This window comes from Rutilus rutilus, assembly GCF_951802725.1.
Source record: "Rutilus rutilus genome assembly, chromosome: 1".
In the NCBI taxonomy this organism is placed as follows: domain Eukaryota; kingdom Metazoa; phylum Chordata; class Actinopteri; order Cypriniformes; family Leuciscidae; genus Rutilus; species Rutilus rutilus.
In genome coordinates, this window is record NC_140209.1 from 10,677,684 (window position 1) to 10,700,670 (window position 22,987).

The window sequence follows — 22,987 nt, forward strand, 5'->3', positions numbered from 1 at the left end:
AGAAAATAAACATATACTATTGATAACATATATGTAAGGGATAATGTACATCCAGCCAGTTGTTATCTTACTACACGGCTACTTGCCACATAAGTAAATAATTAGACACAAAATATTGATCTGAGTCTAAATATTTTATTATCTTTTTAAAGGCAAAGCTTCCTCGGAGAGAACATTTGCAGCGCTGCAAGTTCAAACTAAGTTCAGACACAGCCTTAGATGAAATCAACTGAAGATAAAGACATTAAATCTGTGAAGATCTCAGCAGAGGAGGATTAAACAACTCCACAAACAGCATTACCAGCTTCACTTATTACTAACCAGACTGGCTTTATTTCTGCCAGACGTCTACAGAAGATCTTATTGAGAATTAACAGAGGTTTAGGTATTGATGTTGTATTGAAAATGTTTGGTCACCATTAAGGTGATCAATGTTCCTTTAGTTGGGCAGTGTGACTCTTGGCTTTTTATGTGAGTTTGTGGTCTTTGGAACAGTTTAACAAATTACAAAATTTGTTGCAAAGGAAGCCCGAAACGAATCCAGTGATATGGTTTTCAGCATGTTGGGAGTTTTATACTATCCTGGAACCCAGAATGCATTGGGACATGAAACTTTTGATTGTCACAATTGTTGAGTTCCAAGTCCAAGTCATGCTGTCATCGCCAGTGGCCCATGCATATCGACTGTCACTAAAAATCAGTGGTAACGTGCGAAAATGCTAGATTTTTTTTTTGAAAGCTGGCAACGTTAAAGTCTAATGATATACACTGACACCTTATTTTTGTCCTTTCAAAAGTAACTGAATGCCCTACTACATATATTAGTCTACAGTAATCATAATTATATTTAAAAAATATAAATTATTTCTATATACACTATAAATGCATATATTTGAAAATGATCAATTTTCCGCTTAAAAAAACCCCGTTCCGTACATACCCTAGATATACGCGCACCCTAAACCCACATAATAAAAATGGACAGTGACATAGAAATTTTCACAAATTAAGCATATGTTCCATACAATTGAGGTATTATTGAAATATCTAAATTTTAATAACGAGTGATTATTTAACAAAAGGCAAGTAAAACAAGTCAGGGTTACATTTTAGACACACACACACACACACACACACACACATCTGAAGCGATAGAAAAGTCCTCAGGACAGCATCGCGGGGAAAGATGCACTGGAACTTTTGCACCACGAAAACAAACGCGCGTCCCATCATTGCTCTCTCATCTACTACACGATATCACAGTCTGTCATTGGAAAGTTCCACGTGGTGTCATGAATAATTAAGAGCAAGTGTCTTCTCATTGGATAAGAAAACTCAGTACATGAATAATAATGAGACACCGATGAGTCATCAAAGTACTGACGTGGACACAATGAAGATTTTAAACCCGGAAGATGAAAATAGCGGGAAAAAAATAAAATTTAACCATTTTCCCCTATTAAATCTAACAGATGCTAACATTGTCTTCAATGGTGTTCAACACACATACCTCTGTTAAAATCTCAGAAAATTTAGTTTAGGGTTTCATGACCCTTTAAACACATATTTGATGATGCTTATTTCATCATCACAGCTGCCAAAAACACCTGCTCAATTTCACCTTGGCTTTTTCTTGCCATAATAAATGTGCTTTATAAACACACAGTTACAGCAGCAAGAAAAAAAAAAACAATGTAAGAGCCCAACTAAAGACAACATTGATCACAATAATGGTGACCACACGCTTTATTATGTTCACTAAAACATCAACATCTAAATCTCCTTTTTTCTCTGGAATCTGATATTGGCCACATTCAAAAAGTGAACATATGATGACGATAAATAAACAAAAAAAAAATTACAATTGTGTAATTCATGTCAAAGCTGGGTTGGGATTGTAGAAGCAAACTGAAAAAGTGGCCAGTCAATGAAGCTCCCTGTTATCCCATTTATATATTATATATTTCTTAATTTTAATTTTAGAATTTAAAATCCATTTCTGGAAGTGAAAATAGGTCTGATTAGTTGGAACATATTTTATTTATTTCGAAGGACACTAAGTCTGTCCATTGAATCTGCCCTGTGATATTGCTGAGGTAATTTTGTAACACCATTCACATCTTACCTACAGTCTTTTTGTCTTGGGGTGTTGAGGCACTGAGGTTTCTAATGCATTCGGTTACAGTAGAAGACCCTATGAGCTTCCTCAAGTTTATGACCTATTTATGAAGAAATAATTAGTAAAAACATTTCTAAATATTAATTTAAAGATGTATTATAATATAATTACACTTATGCATTTTGTGTAAAGAAGTTTACTAACCTTCTGTTCCCCCACAGCTTGGGTTACCAACAATAGATATGTACATAAGTAAATGAAGTTTGGCTGCTTCAGGTACATCCAAATTGCCACCATCTTAGAACAGTCAACAAGGAGACCTGTTTGAACAGAAGTCATAGGAGAAGAGGTCTCAGTGTCCTGAATAACCTGCTTTTGAGTTATAAATACCAGTAGGGATGGGACGGTATGAAAATTTTATATCACGATAATAGTTACCAAAATTATCGCGATTATCAATATTATCACGGTTTTGTTAAAACGAGATGAAAGTGTTCAAAACGAGTTGATGCTCACACTGAAGACATTTCAACAAGTTTTATATTTGAAAATAAACAAACAACAAATAAAACAAGCAGTTCTATGCACTTTTTAAAGCATTTCCTTCCTTAAAATGACGGTCGTCAATAGCAACGCATTATAACACCGCGCACATCCATTGTAACGGCCGCCTAGTGTTAAGTAGTTTTTCTATGGTGTACGTTATTGTATGCATGCTGTTTTTATGTGAGCGCGCACGCACAGTGAGAGTGAGATTGCTCGCGCAAAGAGGAAGATGACCGCTCTACTGCTGACCGTTGTTTTATAATGCGTTTACTTCCACTTTGATTTGAAGCGTGTTTTAGAGTGTTTTCTTTTCCCTTTTAACATTTGCTCTTCGTCATGTATGTGAAGAGTGTGCTTAACTGAGAGGAAACATCTATAAAAGTCTCGTGGAACTACCAGTTCATTTGCACTGTCTTGTATTCTTAATCTGGGCAGACTTGAAACTCTCTGACAGACGTTACACCATGCTAGGCTATCACAATGGACGCGCTCTCTCGTTTCATTCTTGCCGTCTTGCGTCTCCGTTTTTCATTGTATTGAAAATTAAATCAGAGTTGATTTATTGTTTACAGAGTTTGATAATATTGTTGTGATCATCTTGTCTGAACGATTGTTTTGTACACTGTACATAATGGATTTAAACAGGTAACGTAGACTAACCATGTTCCGTACACAACGATGTTCCGTACAGATGACCTTTTCCCGCCGATCGCCGAATAAATACTTATAGGTTATACATAAACTATATATGTGTGTTATCATCATTTATCCCTCTTTTATCCCTGCCCAAGAAAGAGAATCCCCCGCCGTTTGTTCCAGAGAGATTTCAGTAAGTTTGCTAGGTGTGCCCACTGCGCCTGCTAATGGAGGGTAGGCAAGCTGCAGCCCAGATATTAGCTTTAGGTGGGGAGACAATTACAGCGGTGAAAATGTACATTTCAATTGAATTAATGCTTGTCACAGTACTATAGTCTTCATGAAATGATTATTATGTTATCACAAATCATTAAATATATTACCTTTTGTTGAATAACTGCTTTAAAATGGGAATTTTTAAATGTAAATTCCGGACAATGGCCGCTTGGCGACACTCTCGCACTGAGACAGGCAGCACGTCTGTCAACACAGACTGCGTGCAGTGATGATTATATTCATAATATTTTAACATTTAAAATAGTCATTCTTTAATAGACAATTAAAATAAATAAACAGCTCAAAAATTATAATTTTAAAGTCAATTTTGCAGTTGAAATCAAGGTATGCGCTCTGTACGGAACACCGTTAACGTCTGTGAGCATCCGAACCCAGGCGGAGGAGGGACTTTACCCCACTTTTCTCAAATACTATTGGTCCAAAAGACATCAATCAAAGAATATATCCTCCAATAGGAATTTCCCCAGAGAATGAGCACTCACATAAGCGCGTCTGTCTCTCAGCAACAGAGGAGTGGCCGTTGACGTGCGGTGAAAGGTGAAAAGTGTACGGAACATGGTTAGTCTACGTTAAGATTTAAAACATTAATCTCAATTCAATGTCCCCGTAATTATGTGGTAAAAAAAAATCGGTGTAATAGGTGTATAATGAATATAAATTATTATCCCTTAAATGTCACTCTTAATAGTCTTGTTTGAACTTGTTCGTTCGTCTTTGGCTAAGCCACTTGCTGCGAACTTTTCTTCGCGGAAGCTTCAATTTCAAGTGATTGATATAAAATAGTTCAAATTAAAACAACATTTTGAGCCCAATTATTTCCCAGACGTAGCTTTGTTATTGAGGTCAAAGTTAACTTGCCTTGTGTTCGCTATAAACAGTGGGTGATGGTCACACAAGACGACTCGGCAGTTTCCCCCCTTTTGCAGCGACTTTTTCTTGTGCATGTTCTGCAGACAGGGAGACCATCCTCGATTAAGTTTCCCTCAGGATTTTGTTAAAGCCAAAATATGACCAAACCTCAAAATTGGTTCTTTTAAAAGGCTGAAAAATCTCCCGAGCACGTTCACTGCCTTCCGCAATTCCTTCTTGAATAAAAAAAAAATAACATTGCGCGCTGCGCCTGCGTCAGACTGTTGCTGCTGAACAGGATCTAAAATCACGATAATCAAAAACGGTTTTAATGATAATTAAATTTTAAACGATATTACTAACCGTCAGTACATTTTATCGTGGTTTATCGTGAAACCGGTAATCGTCCCATCCCTAAATACCAGTATTCTGAGCTTTAAAAATTAAGTACTGATATCACATTAATACTACATATATGATGATAGAGAAAAATAAACTGCTATATTATAAACAATATATTGATGTTTTGAGAAAGACACCTCAAAGAATATGACTGTTTAAAATCATTTCTGGCAATGTCGTTTGAGCTGAAGGTGAAGGGTGAATGAAAACTGGTGAACTCAAATGCTTTGCTAGCGTGTTAGTAAACTCAATCAAAAGCAAACCACCGGTATATGAGATTTATCAGGTATACCCTTATGAAAAAGAAGAAAGAAGAAAGTTTACTTCTTTTATAATCAAAATAAGAAAGTGTACTTTCAAAGTACTTTTTATGTGCTCAGAAATATATTTAAAATGACATTTAAGAATACTTGACTTGAAAAAGTCTAACCCTGCAACCCAATGTCCATACTATCCATCCTAAATAGTATGTGAGATTTGAATAAGTGTGTCCCAAAGCATATCCCAGATACATTGTTTCGGCCGTGTACAACTATGCAGTGTGGAATGACGGCCCTTGGGCGGACCGCTCCTGTTTGCCCAACACGATCTCATGAAAGTGTGTATCTATAGCACGAATGATATTTCTCATATTATTTATACGCCAAAACGAGTTTTTGCGTTCAAATGATACGCACTGCAAACCCCTTGGGTAGGATTAGGGGTGAGGAGGGCGTGCATATTACACGCCATAAAGTGCGTATCATATGCACGCGAAAACTGCGTATCATATGTACGCAAAAACTCGTTTTGGCGTATAAATGATACGAGATATTTTCACTCGTGCTATTCATACGCACTTTCATGAGATCGGGCTCGTTTGCCAGATCTGGGCCACAAGCAGGCCATAGCAATGCCACATGTAAGCCAAGAGCAAAGAAATAAACCAGAACTGGACCTTATCTGAGCCACAAAACCTGTGTATATTAAATATGGAGTACTTTCAGCCACAGCCTCAGATGAAATCAGCTAAAGAGAAAAGAAGACATTAAATCTGTGAAGATCTCAGCAGAGGAGGATTACACAACTCCACAAACAGCATTACCAGCTTCACTTATTACTAACCAGACTGACTTTATTCCTGTCAGACGTCTACAGAAGCTCTCATTCAGAATTATAGGTTGACTGTATTTTTTTTATTATTAATTAGGTTTAGATGTATGTTGATATTTTATTGAAAATAAGTTTAGTTTGATGTCACCAGTTTTGTGATTAGTGTTTGCTTTTGTTAGGCAGTTTGAAGTGGCCTTTTAACAGAAGGTTTTCTCCTGTTGTTGTTGTTTTATTGTTTTGTTTTTTTGTTAAATTTAATCAAACACAGTTACAGCAGACAGAGAAAGTGTGGTCAGATGATATTGGCTACTTGTTGATAATAAAGATTATAGAGACTTGATTCACCATCATTAAGTGGTTTAATAAGTGTTCATGAGACAGCATGTCTTGATAATCAGCAGCTTTATGACAACAAGAGAAATAATACTGTAAAAATAAATATAATGTATTTTGGTCACACAGACATCAATAATCAGCCTATGAATCTCAGCAACGGTAACATGCGGCAATGCATGCTGGGAGCCATGGATGAGTCTAATAATAGGGCTCCCAGCATGCACTGCAGCATGTCACCATTGCTGATTGTTGATGTCTTTTTGTGTCTAAAAGGTATTCGTGCACAATATTTTTAAAACTCAAATCCCAGAGCATCTGATATGAACCATGGTAAGATTGACAGTGAAATGTGAGGATTGTAACAGTAACCCACTAGTAATCAGGGATGAGATTTACGACTCACTCTATTTAATGACTATCACAGATGATCAACATCACATGATCATCTGTGTTTTTGGCATGCTTTGTATTAAGTAATGGGTTTTGTTAAACACACTGTTACAAAAACCATAAACTAATATTAAAAAGGCTAGGGTCAAGAGTAGTGATGGCAGTCTGACTCTGTAGCTTTGATATGTGCTTCTACCCATTAACTACAGTTCTATTGGAACCACTGCTCCGAAGGTTGCTTTGGTCCGGAAAAATCATGTGACATATGACATCCGAAGCAACAACTGCTTCATTCTCTGAGTGAATCACCTGAGTGGTTTGCAGCGCCACCGCCACACGTTCGTTCCCTCTGAACAAATTTTCTCTAAATGTGGAGAGGTAGTGAGTAAAAAAAAAAAAAAAAAAAAAACAGGCTCAGCCCAAAAAGTGTGGAAAAAATATTGTTCCTTAATACAAATCTTTGAGTGTTCCCTATCCCACGTACCCCCTGGCCATAGTTACACAAGCACACCCAACTTGTGCCATATTTTCCCAGCACATCCTCTGTTTCCCATGCATGCACTAGATTTATTTCACTCGTCTTAAAGCCTCCTGTTCACTATCTAGCTGGGATAATTTAGATGCAGCCTTGGCACTTCACCAGGTGAGGTCACTGTTACTGAAGCTTTGAGTAATGAATTTTCACAAAAAAAAAAACACACAAAAAATCTAAGTGGTTCAGTGCTTCACCAAAGCTTCATTTGCCCATCACTAGTAGGAGTAACACTGAAGCAGTGTGTAAGTTAATGATATAATTCAGTGATTAATTAACTGATGATTGAGCATTAGTGATGAATAACAAGAAGATTAAAAAAAACGAAACACAACTGACTTCAGCCACAGAAGACATTAAGAGATCTGTGAAGATCTCAGCAGAGGAGGATTAAACAACTCTAAATAAATATCATTACCAGCTTCACTTATTACTAACCAGACTGACTTTATTTATTTAAATGTATATTATTCATACGTCTACCGAAGGTCCTATTGAGAATCAACAGAGGTTTAGATGTTTTGTTTCATTTGACGTTACCATTATGGAGATCAGTGTTTGCTTTAGCTAGGCTCTTGACTCTTGACTTTAATATTTGTTTTTCTTTGGCTGCTGTAACTCTGTGTTTTTAAGAGTGGCAGAAACAAAGCCAATAAAAATGAGATCATGTGTTGGTGATTGGGATGTCATCACATAATGTTTGGTTCACCGTTGTGTTTTAATAGAATTTTAAGTTAATTAAAAAATGTTTTAATACATCTTAATTGTATATTACAATATACAATCTTCAATACAATACAATTAATACATTTTAATTGTATATCCTCCTGGGACCCAGAAAAAAACATTTTTTTTTGAATTTAGTTTTTTTCCATGTCATCACAATGTTTAGATCACAATAAACAAACGGTAAAAAAAAACATTTTTGCAAAATAATATTTTATTCATACGTTATGCTATGTCCTCTGTAGTGGACGCCAGGACTAAGTTGTTTAAAAAATAAAATGACATGAAATTATATGTATAGGCAAAAACAGTGGGATTTTTTTTCCAATCACCAATAAATTTGGGGGTGTCAGGATTTTTTCAACCAAAATTTGTATAAAGATTATTCTCAACTATGTTATGAAAGAAATAACGGAATGAATTGATACACCATTTTACTTTATGCAATATGTGGGTAAAATGTCCATAAATTAATATTCCAATGCAATGTATCTATAAACTGTATCTAATTTGCACCTTAATGTGTTCTTGGAGCAACATTTAATGAAAAAAGAAGTGTAATAATTGGAGTGATAATTGGCAACATTTTAATAATAATATCTAATATTTCATAGGAATATTGATGTATAATTTATTTCCATATTCACTTGTTGTGTCTCACAAAATGCCTGATAAACATGATTTAAGTCCTGGTGTCCTCTACAGTGGACACGTTTGAAATCAACGCCCTGTTCTGGAACAGAAAGTCATTTTTTTATTTGAAACCCCTTAACATTTTCCTGAGATGTTGTTTTATGAAATACAATTTGAAAAGCAGTCCAATTTAAATTATAATTACAATATATTATCATATTTCCATAAGAATGCTACATTTGATCACTAAATTAATGTGAGACATTTTTAAAAACCATGGAGAAGTTGTTTTCATGGTGAAACCTCCAAACATTTGGTGTCTCTGAAAAGTCCTGAATGTGTTCTTTACAGGACACCCAGGTTGTGTCATGTGACATGTATGACGTCAGAGAAATTCACTAAAATATAATGTCCACTACAGTGGACAAAAGTCTATTCTATATACACTGTGAAACTACAGTAAAAGATCAAGCAGTGCTGCACAATCAGTTATGAAGGGTTTTTTAAACTCATTATTCTCTAAAACAATTTTAACTATGATTTCAGCTCTACACACACAGACATCAAGACTCAGCCAATGAATCTCAACAATGGTTTTCAACAAAAAAGATAACATCAAATCTGAACATCACAAAACACGCTACTAAAAGTCAACAAAAAAACAACAGCATGCATGCTGGGAGTCATGGATGATTCTTTATGTATTGTGCTGGTACCTAACATGCATTGCAGCATGAAACGTTTGAATAATCTGTGTATGAATCTCAATAAAGGTGACAAATTGTCACCTTTATTGAGATTCATACACAGATTATTGATGTCTGTGTGTGTCTGATCTAGAAGTTCAAAATATTCTGAACATAAACCTCTTAAAAGACTTCATATTGTCTGATATCAAATCACAGTTATACAATAATCAAAAATAACAATACATTAGAAAACAAATGAGATCAGTAATTCAGACCACTAGATGATTACTGTGACCATTAAGAAACAGCCATTGTGATCTGATCCTGATATCTTGCAGCTTTTTTGCCATAACTAATGTGTTTTAAACATAAAGCTATCGCAGCCATTTTTTGTCAATGGTATATTGCTGTTTTAATGGAAAACAGCATGCTACTGTAAAAATTTGGCCATTTTTTACAGCAATGTTTACAGTGCATCAGCATGAGCTAACAATATTTTTCAAATAAGCTACTATAATTTTGTCATTCATAAATATTGATTATAGTCTTTTTAAAATTTTAACCTACAACTGCCTGCACTCAATTGCATGAAAAAAAAAAAAAAAAAAAGAATTGGTACAAATTATATTTTTGTTAAAAATCTAGTGAGAACTCTCGACATTTTTCATACATGGTTTATAATTTAAGTTTTGTCATTGTCACTAAAACTAATATCTATTCTAGACACAGTTCACTTTTGTTTTGTATAAAACAATTACACGTTTTCCCCCTCTCTACCCTAATGCCTTATTCTGAATGATCATATTTTAGATCCCTTACTCCAACCCCATACCTAATCTTAACAACTATCTTACTAACTATTAAAAAGCAGCAAATTATGAGTTTGTTGAGGCAAAAGTTGTAGTAGTTAAGAGTGGAAATTGGACCTTAAAATAAAGTGTGACCCCTTTGGGCCCCCATTAACTCTACTAACAGGTGTGAAAACTTAAAAAAAAAAAAAAAATACCTGGACCTAATAAAATTTACCTTCAGTTATTTCATTAGTTGCCTGGCTATTTAAGATAGTACAATTTATACAATTAGATGGCTATTTAGTGTTTAAAAACATTCCATATTTAGAAAATGAAAGACATAATTCCTTTCTTATTTATTTTTATTATTTTAATTTCTTCTATGTAAAGCACTTTGAATTGCCATTGTGTATGAAATGTGCTATATAAATAAACTTGCCTTGCCTTGCCTAATTCTTACCTTCAGTTCCTTCAAAGTCTAGTTATAATTATTAAGTTTAGTTAAATGTCTATAAATCACCTATTGTTGCATTTAAACAAATTAAGCTGACATTTGTATCTGAATAGTCTGATTTCCCCCCCCCCCTACCCACCAACCACATTTTAATGTTTAGAAATTATACCAGTGACTTGTATAGCATCTCTTAATAGCAATATTAATATAGTTTTAAAATCACATTTTACCTTATTTCTATGTGTCCCTGGGATGTTAATAGATGCAGTCTTCTGATTATGATTTCAACTCAATCTATAGCTCATTTCGGCAGTGATATTTATATATATATACAGTATATATAAAAAAAAAAAAACTGTCTCTTTGCCCTCATGGACCCAGGGCAGGTTGGCTATTATTTTAGATTGACGTCACCAGCACACCATAGCACAACATTGTGGGATTACTGTCTTTAATGTTTGGATATGACCTTGTAAAATATTTTTTTGAAGGAGGCAGACTACACGTTCTATTTGAAGAACGACCAGATTTGTAATCAACCATAGGGCTATAACTAAAAACACATAATCCTCACAACACATATGCACCATTTTTTTTGTTTTTGTTTTTACTGTACCCAGGTGAAAAAGACGTAGTATTAAATGTATTAAAAATATACTTGAAATTTGTTTATAATACATTTGTATTCTCAACATGCTTATTTGAAGTGCATTAAAAATATATTGAATTGCATTTTAATATGTTTCTACAAAAGTATACCAGAAGTACATTGGTAATAAATATACAGTTAACCCTTGCTGTAAAAATAAATAAATCTGACAGTATCATACCATTTTCCATTAAAACAGTAATATACTGTAGAAAATGTGCTCATTGTCACAGTTGTAAACATGAGGGCGTTCTTCTTCCACAAGGGGTTTCGCTTCACAGCATTTAAGGTGATGCATTCTAAAAATAACGCTCACCTTGTGCAGGACATGCAATAAATCAGGAGAGGTGTCATATTTTGCCAGAGAAGGCAACAAATATGTTCATATTTCTGCAAAGTAATTGCTGAAATATAAAGCTGGTTTGTACATAGCAAAAACTCCAGTGTTAAATTAACTCTCCTGGGAGTTTATATGACTCCACACTCAAGAGAGTTAAATGAACACTGACTGAATGAACACAGATGAACAAAGAGAAAAGGTGATCTGATGGTGTTGGTTGTTTTTTAAAATAATCATTATTTGACAGTCATTTGACCTGAATCACTGAACTCCTATAGAGGCCAATTACTGAGTTAGATTTACTTAATTATAGCAGCACTGTGCTTGAAAAGATAATGTTTTTAACTTTTACAATGTAATCCAAATAATTTCTTAAAAGTTGTTCACATACAAGTTTTTTTGGGGTTTTTTTTGTTTTTTTTTTGTAGACACAGTGATCAAGAATCAGCCTGTGAATCTCAACAATGGTGACAATAATAAAGCATGTTGCAGTGCTGTGACGGAGAGGCAGAGACGGTCGGATCCATTTGCAGATATTTATTAAAGATGATAAGGGCAATCCAGAATCGTAGTCAAACAAGCAAAGGTCAGAGGCAGGCAGCAAAGGTTCACAAACGAGTTCAGAGTCCAAGTTCAAATACACAAGATCAAGTAAAACACTGAGTAGCAAGCGATACAAACTGAGACAGAGGGTAGGTAAAACAAGACTTCACAAATGAGAACAAAACAGAACAGTCCTTATAAAGGGGAGCTGAGGGTGCACAGGTGAGACTGATGAAATCATAATGAGGTGATGAGGGAAATGCAGTCCTAGTAAGCAGGAGAGAGGGACCTAGTGAAACCAGGAGGAGGCATTGTCGTGCGTTCCGTGACAAGTGCATTCTGGGTGCCAGCAATCAAAACTCATTCATGGCTCCCATCATGCATTGCTGCATGAATAAATAATGAGCTTATGTTCAGAGGTGATCTGTTTGTCACCATTGTTGAGATTCATACGCTAATTCTTGATGTATGTGTGTGCCTACCTGAAATACTTAGAAAAAAAAAAAATTTGTTTGTTTTTTTTGATCATTTGGATTTCATTGAAAAATCCTAAGAATGGCATGCCCTTCAAGGGCAGTGCTGTTATAACCAGTGTGCGAAATACCCGTCAATATTCGGGGGGGGTCTCCGTCTCCCGATTGTTGTGCAATACGGATCTAGTAGGCCTATAACATTACAATATTTCATGGATGCAACAAGCCAAGACAATCAGTCTATAGCCTACATGACAACACACACGCACACACATAACAATTTGATAATCCCATGGTGCCTGGAGAAGTGGGTATACTCTTAATTTATGCCCCCAAATTTTTTTTAAGCATCCCAGCAAAGGATGAACGCTCTGTGTTCTAAACAGTGACATGTAAGACTAGTCTTGAATATTAGTTCACCATAAAATGGGTCAGTAGTATTTGCACATTATTACTTAACTTTTTGTTGCTTGACCAGGGAGAAAGGATCATTATTAAATTAATATTAGCCACAGAAGAGGAGCAGTTTTTGTAATTAATACTGGCCCACAGACTACAGGAAGAGACAACTAAATAATTATGAATTTTGAGTGATTTTTCCCTTAGTCTATTCACACATGAAAATTGAACAACTATTAAAGGGATCACTGCATCACTGTCTTTTACTGGGTGCAGTGCCGATGCAGCTAGAGTTGTATAAATACAGATGCCCCAAAAAGTATCTTGCTAGGGGGGTTCGGGGGTGAAAATTTGAACCAGTGAAAACAAGAAAACACCCGACATGTGCATTTTAAGGTGTTTTGAAGGCCAAAAAAAAAGGAAAACAGTAGCTTTAAATGTCTGTGGGCAGTAGCATTAAGTTATTTTTTTTTAATCAGAAAACAGATTTTTGTCAATGAATGATCCACACTACAAAATGGAAATGCATAATGTTTATGCTTATTGTTGACAATACACAAATCACATATTCGAAACGGGAATGGCCTTAAGAAATTATTCAAGGATTATTTTGCATAGATGTTACAAACGCAAATGCAATATCATATGCTATACAGTATAAGCAACACAGTTACATTGGCTAAAGTTGTTTGGATGCACATTGTTTTATAACAAGGAGAGGCAAAGTTGTGCATTACAATGCAGACATAACAATAATTTGCACATCTGGCGCACTTACAAGAGCAATCAACTTAATGCATGCCAGGTATAGCCTATCGAAAGAAATACAAAAAAAATAAGGTATAGCCTATCGAGCCTGGCACGCAATCAGTGCACTTGTAGGTAGGCTAAATGAGAGCCTGCAGTAATGACCGATCGTGATGTGACAATATCAGCCTGCATTTTGTTCGCAGATTTAGTCACACAAACAGCCCAAGCGGCTCGTGAGAGAACGGAAACCGACTGAATGACACTTTAATTTAAGTAGAAAATCTCAAATGAAGATCGTGGAACTCCAGCACACTAGGTGTTTTCAGATCATCCGCGCTTCTTCAGCAGCGTAGAAAGCGCGCGCATGTTTGCCAGATACTATTTAAAAGACCGAGTAGAAAACGTGTTCTTTTAACATAAAACCACTGACTGAGGTTTAAATTATTGAAATCTGGCAACCTTAAGCATGAACGCTCGTAAAAACAGTCTGTAATGTGTTGTCTCCTCCTTTATTCGACAAAAAAGTGGTTTTGGTCAAGTTTTTTTTTTTTTTTTTTAAACACGTTTCAGTAGGTGTTTTTTTCAGTAAAATTTTTTCAGTAAAATTTGAGACCCCCTTCAAATTTTGCTTTTGAGGCTTTCAGGGGGTCTCATGGGTTAATCGGGGGGGGTCGATTTATTTTTTGACTGTCAAAATAAAGTATAGCCCTATAAAGCTATTTTTATCAGAGCATGGGCAGAGCAGGGAAAGGACCAGTGAACGAGAGGATCGTGATTCGTGTAATTTTACCAGTGTTGCCCAGCACGGCTATACACACCATGTTACAGCAGAATAGTGCTATTGCAAAAAGAAACAAGTCCAGAGAAATTTCATGTCGGCACGTTTTTTTTTTGCGGACTTTGCCTTTCCGGTGAGCGTGAGCAGAGCTCGCAACACAAACACACACACGGAGGTTGCTTGCGGAACATTGAGCAGAACGTGCTGTGAACACGGAGCAGAGAGCACAGCGCACACACACAGTGGAACGCGCTTTAGTTATGCATCTTCAGAAGCGGACTCACAAGTAAAGTCATAAAACACGCTGAGCCAGAGTCAAACCATCGCCGAACAGGGAGGGGCGCGGCGGCTTTTTAGTATCTTTCGGCCAAAAACAAAAAATGTTATTTTCGGCCGAAAATTTTCGGCAGCCTAAATTTGGTTGCATCCCTAATTTTAAGACACCCATGCTCTCGCGGGCCGTATAAAATAATGTGGCGGGCCGGAATAGGCCCGCGGGCCTTGAGTTTGACACATGTGCTCTACTTCCTTCTTTAATGACGTCACTAGAACCGTGTTTTGACTAACCTCCGCCCACAGGAATACAGGCGTATTGATGGCGAAATGTCAACAGGTGTGGTTGATGTTTATCTATAATCGTATACCGCAAAAGTTTAATTCGAAGTTGTTAGTTTGCTCTGTCCATTTCACCACGGACTGTTTTTCTAACCTGGGATAATATCAAGCACAGGCTTCTCTCAGCATTTCATACTGATGAAGGGGGCAATTTCAACTATATTCCAGCAAGCGGTAAGTAGCGATTTACTATGGAAGTAGCGATCAACTTCACATCGTTTCTCTTAGTAGGATGAAAATAATCTTACTTAAACTGTGATTAATATACAGAAAGCGATCAAAGAACAATCCCTTTCCAATCGCCCAAGCTGTCAATCACACAGCACGAGTTTATCTGGACACTTGCCAAAACTCGTTATGAAATCAATGACGCTGTTACACTGCACAACGAAGCTCTTACTGTATTTATATGCCTCATGTTTGCATTGGTGAAATCATTAGTGAGAGTGCAGAAACTGTGTTGCAATGATAAGATCTTTTTTCACGCGATCAACAGACTGTCATCTGCTCAATGCTCATCACTCACTGCAACCTTTTATGTGATTGAAATAGATCTAAATACTTAAAAAACTTCTCATGATTCGTTAATCCCGATAGCTGTAATAGTAAAAACGTATAATAGCTGTAATAGTAAAAGTTTTCCAGATAGTTCCACATGTAATGCCAGATATTTCATATGCAAGCATGTCAGCCAATCACAGCAGTGGGCGTTTACACTGAAGTCTCACAGCAGACATGCCCCTTCAAACAGAGTGTTCAAATCAGGGGATGAAATCAGGCTAGAAAAAAAAATGCCTTTTATTTCTAAATTATAACAACTTTTGATCTAAAAAACATACTAACATTATAAGGGCACCCCAGGAAACATTATACAATAATAAAATAATCCATGCAATGGGACCTTTAAAACACAACCAACACCATCAGGTCACCTTTTCTCTTTGTTCATCTGTGTCATGATTCCTGTCTTGTGTTCCCCTTATCTTGTGTGGACTTTTGTTATTTCCTGTCCTGTGCCATGTTTTGTAGTCCTTTTTTAGTTTTTCTTGTTTATTAGTCTCCCCAGGTCTCCCTTCATTTACTATTTGGACTCCCCTCTAACAGAGTTTGTTTTGCTGTTAATACTCAGCTCATTTTCTGCTTATCATTAAACTTGTTATCAGTGTCAATATGCAGGGCTGCATTTCCCAAAAGCATCGTGAGCCCAGGTTGATCGGGAAGTCCATTGACACCAATGCTTACAGTGCATTTGCGAAACGCCATGGCATGAGACCAAACCAAGAGAAAGGGCACGAGATCACTGTGATTTGTTCGAAAGAAAAAGAAAAAGATATAAATCCGATTCATTTAAAATGTATTTGTATAGCTCTTTTCACAATACATTGTTTCAAAGCAGCGTCTACATTACAATTTAGAGTGATCTGTTATGTGACTGTGTTATGTGCTTAAGTTATCAAGAGTATAAGTAAAGGTATTCTGCAGAAAAATCCTCCTTGCATTTATTAAGAAGCATGCTGGAAGAAAAGAGAGGAATAAACATGTATTAGAAAGAGCTTTGCTGGAGAAGGAAGAAAAATGCAAGCATTACCGTCGGCTGTGTTGCGGACGAGGTGCAGGAGGCAGCATAGAAGAAAAGTCTGAAGAAGGAGAACAAAGAAGCGAAAGGCTTTACATAGACAGGTCTGAAAGAAATTCCCAGAACTCATGACACTGATAAGAGACAGATAAATTATGAGGGGAATCTTTAGTACTGATGACCTTAAGGATTAGAAAATGTTTGATTGTCTGTAAAATTTGAGATCCAAGATGGCGCCGCGGATGGCTGCCTCGGTGTTGAGCTCTCCAGTTGTTACACTGTTTATGTTAGTTTGTCCTGTTTTATGTTTGTCATACGCTATCAGTTATACCAGGGACGAACTGCTGAACATTCGGCAGCGCACACCAACTGATCACCAACCAGTTTTTGATTCTTCTGGCGTTTTGCGGAACATTGTCGTCGGTTGCGCCGCTGCACTGTGGAAACAGTTTAAGACGCGCAGGCGTGGGAAGCGAGCCGGCACACTCGTTAAGCTCAGGCAGCGCGAATTCAGAACGGCGCTGCCTAGCATCCATCTGGCGAATGTCCGCTCTCTCCCTAACAAAATGGACGAACTACTTCTGCTCTCACGCAAAAACAAGGACTTTACCAACTCTGCTGCTCTGTGTTTCACGGAAACCTGGCTGAACGAAGCCATTCCGGACAGCGCGTTACATCTACCGGACTTTCAGCTGTTCAGAGCGGATCGCGATATGGAGTCAACGGGGAAAACGCGCGGTGGTGGGACATGCTTTTACATCAACAGAAGGTGGTGTACTGATGTAACTGTGTTAAGGAAGATGTGCTGTCCAGATGTGGAAGTGCTTTTCATTAACTGTAAGCCGTTCTACTCGCCGCGGGAGTTTTCCTCGCTCGTTCTCATCAGTGTTTACATTCCACCGCAAGCACACGTGAGTACGTCGCTGCAACAGCTGGCTGATCTGATCACAGAAACAGAACAACAACACCCGGACTCTGTTCTTATCACTCTCGGAGACCTTAATCAGGCAAAACTCACACGTGAGCTGCCTAAATTCAAACAGCACATTACATGCCCCACCTGAGACAATAATATTTTGGACCATTGCTACACCACAACAAAGGATGCATATCGCTCCGTCGCCAGAGCAGCTCTAGGACTTTCCGATCACTGCCTCTGCTCCTGTCTGCCTCGCTGCCTGCTGTGAGTGTGTTTGCTTCGGTGCTGTAAGCTCCGTCTTAGCCTCGTATTTCCTTGTTTTGAACCATCATTTACTACAATTTCTAGTTGTTTATACTACTACTAAATACAGCTTACCCAACATCTCAGATTAACCTGACATCGCTAGCTTACGTTACTACTAGCACTAGCTAGTATTACTAGCTAGTAATTCGCTAGCCTGCTAACGCGCCACCCGTGCGCTCAGTTATTTTTATTTATTTATTTTTCTCTCGCGCCTTTGAGTTCATAAAAGCTCAGGTGAGAAAGAATCACTCAACAAACACGGTGAGTAATGTCTTGTCCTGTTATGGTCACCTGCACTTCATGTCACATGTTTAGCATAGCTTTCTCTGTCGGCAATATAGGATTTATATGTGATAAATGTAAGGAGACAGTTAGGTTGACAGAGAAGATTTCAGAATTAGAAACACACATCCAAACTTTAATTGAGGATAGTAAGAGTGCTAGAGCTTCAGATGTTTTGGATGCGCATAGCATAGTGAACACTTTACATGAGTCGGTTCTGGCTGAAGTAGAGCCTGCGCAGCCGGGCAAATGGGTGACAGTGCTAATCGTAAATTCTCTAAAATCATTATTCATGTCGGCACTAATGATGTTCGACTCCGCCAGTCGGAGATCACCAAAATTAATATTAAAGAGGTGTGTGAACTTGCAAGTACGATGTCAAGGACTGTAATTTGCTCTGGTCCCCTTCCTGTTCACAGGAGTGATGAGATAGTTAGTAGATTGTGTTCGCTTAACAGTTGGCTGTCTAAGTGGTGTCCGCTTAATAATATAGAATTCATAGACAATTGGAAAAGTTTTTGGGGCAAACCTGACCTGTTGAAAAGAGATGGTATTCATCCCTCCTGGGATGGTGCTGCTCTTCTCTCTAGTAATATGGCTCATAGTCTTAGAGCTCAAACATGACAATCTGGGGCTCAGGTCAGGAAGCAGACAGACTGGCTAAACCGACCGTCTGCTAGCTGTCTCACCTCACCCAGGTCAGATAATTCCCATCACATAGAGCCTCTTTCATCTAGCTATCATCATATAGAGACTGTGTCTGTTCCCCGAATTTGGAAATCCAAAAAAACGTTTTAACCCATCTAAGGTTAAAAATTTAATTGATGTTCAACAAATAAAAAACAGCTATAATACAGATGAGCAAATGCTAAAGCTTGGGTTGCTGAATATTCATTCGCTTACTTCAAAAGCACTCATTGTTAATGATATGATTTCAGATAATAACCTAGATGTGCTGTGTTTGACAAAAACCTGGCTAAAACCAAACGATTACATGACTTTAAATGAGTCCACCCCGCAAGATTACTGTTATAAACATGAACCTCGTCTGAAACGCAAAGGGGGTGGTGTTGCTGTAATTTATAGTAATAGTTTCAAAACCACTAAGAAATCAAGTTTTAAATATAATTCTTTTGAAGCATTGGTGCTTAATGTAAAAATAAATAGTGTAAACGATAAATCACGTTTGAGATTTGTGCTGGCTACTGTATACAGGCCACCAGGGCACCATACAGACTTTATCAAAGAATTTGCGGACTTTCTATCAGAATTAATATTGACTGCAGATAAAGTACTAATTGTTGGTGATTTTAATATACACATCGATAATGAAAAAGATGCATTGGGATTGGCATTTAAAGACATTGTAAATTCAATTGGAGTTAGACAACACGTGTCAGGACCTACTCATCGTCGTAATCATACTCTAGATCTAATATTATCACATGGAATAGATGTTGATGCCGTTGAAATTCTGCAGCAGAGCGATGACATCTCTGATCATTATCTAGTCTCGTGTAAATTGCATTTAGCCAAGGCTGCAAAGTGTTGTGAGATCTGATATTATCTCATCTCCTGATTAGCCTCTTTCTAACCTAAGTTATCTAGAATAGCCTTGTGCTGTCAGGTCAGTTTCTTAGGATTAAATCCCCTCAGCTTGTCTAGCATATATCAGCATGCCTAGGAATATTATACTCCCAACGTGTCACAATACATGTATACAAGTTCTAACCTATAGAACCAAAGTTATGCTTACCTTCCAGCAGAATCTGGTCCAAAGGTGTTCTTTGAAGAATAGAAGTCTTATTCCCTATTCCTATTATGCTCTGATATGATATTTATATGGCTATCTTGTGATGAGCTGAGATATACAATAACGATACTTATCTTTATAAAATAAAATTTATTTATACAAAAGATTAAGACACTGGTTATACAATACAGTAGGTTTGTAGCAAATCAACAAAAGGTTACAGGTTCTAACACATCCAGCTCTATCCTATTCCAGGGCAGTCCTGTGAATGGATTCACAAAAAGCTATATACCTATTCTATGATTTAACAGAATTAATTAACTTGTCCTCCTTGGAGTTTAACAAGTATAAGATACCACAGAGCAATATCAAGTCAACGAGTATAAGTATAACTGAAGATGGGCTATATTCTCTTCAGGGCTTCAACGACATCAAGATCAAAAAGAAAAAGCCTCGATTGATACAAAAGCAGTCATATATATAGGAACATTTTGGTTACATCAGTTCCTGTGCCTACGCTGGGGTTTTCCCCTAAGAAGTAAACCATGTGACTAATAAATCACTTGACAATGTAAAAAATATGTGACATCCCTAAATCATGAAACAATGTGACTTTCAGTACTTCATTGTATTAACTTCTGGGAATTGTGTCCAATTTATGTTTACCCCAAGTGTGCATTCATATCACCATTCTTTCTTCCTTTCCTTCCCTTCCATCTCGGGAACCTGTGTGTGTGTGTTCTAGCGTATAGGTCCGGAAATGGAGATGTATTAGTTAGTGCATTATAAACAGCACTTTCCCCTGCATCCCCGCTTGCAGTAACGAATTCATTTTCATTTCGATAATCGTCCAATGACATGTCATCCAAACAGTCTAGGCTAACATGGAACACAAAAACACTTGGAAAAACAAAATCCAAGCAGCACTCTAAAAATCTGAATTTAAATTCTGATTCTCTAGCAAAAAATCCAATAACTAGATTACTACAATGCCTTGTCGACAGACTGCTCATGGTTTGTCGGTACCATCTTCTGCTCACTGGCCTCCATCGGAATGAGCCTCGGCTCCTCGGAGCCTGGTCCAGTCTCCAGAGATCTTCCGGATGCAGGGCTATTTCGCGGCCACTTCTCGCCAAGCCCTCGTCCAAAGTCCTTCTTTGCCACGAGAATCTCGTGAGTCTTTCCAGACATTCCTAGTGGATCAATGACATTTTGATAAGTCACTCGACCATCGAACTGTTTCTGCCTTGTACAGAAACCAGGAATAATAAGACCCCTCCAAACAAAGCTCTGAATGTCGACACTGCATGTAGTACCAGTCACTTTTTCTCTATTGCCAATTAATAGCTCATAGGCGTCATCAACGCCAACAACGAGCCATTTCATTGCAATGATAAATCTCATTGCCTCATTTGTCAAATAATGAGTGCGGCCTGGGTTTTTGAAAGTGCCCCTGGTGTCACAAAAAGTAAAACTTTTCATCTCCGCCATGCAATAACCTTCATCAATTATACATTTTGCACAAAAATATTTAAATTCCTTAACACCCCTCATGAAAGCTTTGATTCTGATAGGATAACATGCAAATGTAAGACAATGATCACATTTTCTCCTCAGACCCTGCCATAAGGAATTCCTTCTCTTGGTCCGACCGTCTGCGACCTACACAAGGACACAAAATGACATAAACAATAACCTTTCCCCTGTTATCCAAAATGTACCATCAGACACTCCCAGGTGAACGGTACGAATAAAGTCATTTCCAATTTCCCCCTTTTCAACAAATCTTCGTTATTAACTGACAAACAAACCAAAAATAAACTCTTTTTTTTTTTTTTCAGAAAATTAAACATATTGTGAAAATAGGGAGAGAGAAAGAAGAGAGAAAAAAAAAAAAAACATCAAGACCTTTAAAAAAGCCCCCCTTTTTTTTTTTTTTCGTTTACAAAACAATCCCTCTATCCAACAAAAAAAAAAAATAACAATCCCATTCCATTTTTTTTTTTTCTCTGGAATGGTTAAATTTCCAACTTATAATCAAAAGGGAAAAACAAAACTCCAACCCGTTACTTTCAGAACAAGTTCCAAATTTTTATATTCACATATATAGTCTTGTTTTGTCATCTCTAATGAACCCCCACCGTGTCTGCTCTCCGTTTATATACATATATATTTTTTTCATTTGGTCTCAACATAGCAACCGATTGATCTGAAACAGTGGGCCCCCTGTCTCACACCAAGTGCCGCCAGAACTTTTTAATAGACCAATTACAAGACACAGTTTTCAACACAATATTGCTGGACCCCCATATTTGTTTCCCCCCCAAAAAAAAAAAATTTCTTCTTTTTTTTTTTTTCTGTAATCCCATCTTTGAGAGAGAAAGAAAAACGAAAAACAACATAGAAAGACACCACTAATATATATCATAATTTCCCCTTCCAAGCGTTGTCTTATTCAAGCACTGAAGGTCTCTTCAACACTCCGTCCAACAATTTAAACAGATAACTGTAGTCATTTATTCCCATTAAAATGGCTAAAAATAATAATTTCGGCTCGTTGCAAATCTTGGAACAAGCCGACATTATTATGACAATTAAATACAGTATAGCCAGTTTAATCACTACTGGTCTTAAAACTGTATTTCTCCTATAACTGATGATGAATAAACAAATGTAGGTCAGGCTTGCAAGACCTACACCTACAAATTTTATCCAAGCCATTCCAAAATGGCACTGCGTCAATTTATACACAGTAATCATAAAGAAGAACAGGACTGCAATTATTACTCCTTTGTTTCCGAAAATTGCCACCTATCTTTTGCTACGTAATAACTGTGAAACCAATACTAACACTAACGAAAAATCATCTAAAATATTGTACAAGACCAGACTTAAACACATCAAAATTGCTTGTGGTTTAATTTGTACGGAAATAATTCCCGTTGTCCAATAGGAAATCAACCATATATTAATGGATATTATACTCACAATAGCTTGCGGTGGTTCACCGCATCTCCAAGATGAGTTAGTCTGATTTGATGCCATTTCACAGTTATTTTCGGCCAATTGTAAATTTAGGTTTTATCAAGGACCGCTCCAAACCCGTGAACCG

The 22,987-nt window shown here is 37.0% G+C and overlaps 2 protein-coding genes across 2 annotated transcripts in view; both read right to left on the minus strand.

The window, feature by feature from the left end:
- The window catches only part of LOC311287291 (verrucotoxin subunit beta-like), a 35,455-nt gene extending 24,649 nt beyond the window's left edge, over window positions 1-10,806 (minus strand). Inside the window, exons 1-3 of the mRNA XM_084404014.1 lie at window positions 10,723-10,806; window positions 2,324-2,439; window positions 2,126-2,219 (exon numbers count right to left, since the gene is read on the minus strand). Coding sequence (XP_084260140.1) covers window positions 2,126-2,219; window positions 2,324-2,416 — 187 coding nt within the window. The 5' untranslated portion in view covers window positions 2,417-2,439; window positions 10,723-10,806. The remainder of the gene's footprint in view (window positions 1-2,125; window positions 2,220-2,323; window positions 2,440-10,722) is intronic.
- The window catches only part of LOC311287301 (GTPase IMAP family member 8-like), a 446,844-nt gene that overhangs the window by 124,852 nt on the left and 299,005 nt on the right, over window positions 1-22,987 (minus strand). The gene's annotated exons all lie outside the window — the stretch shown is intronic.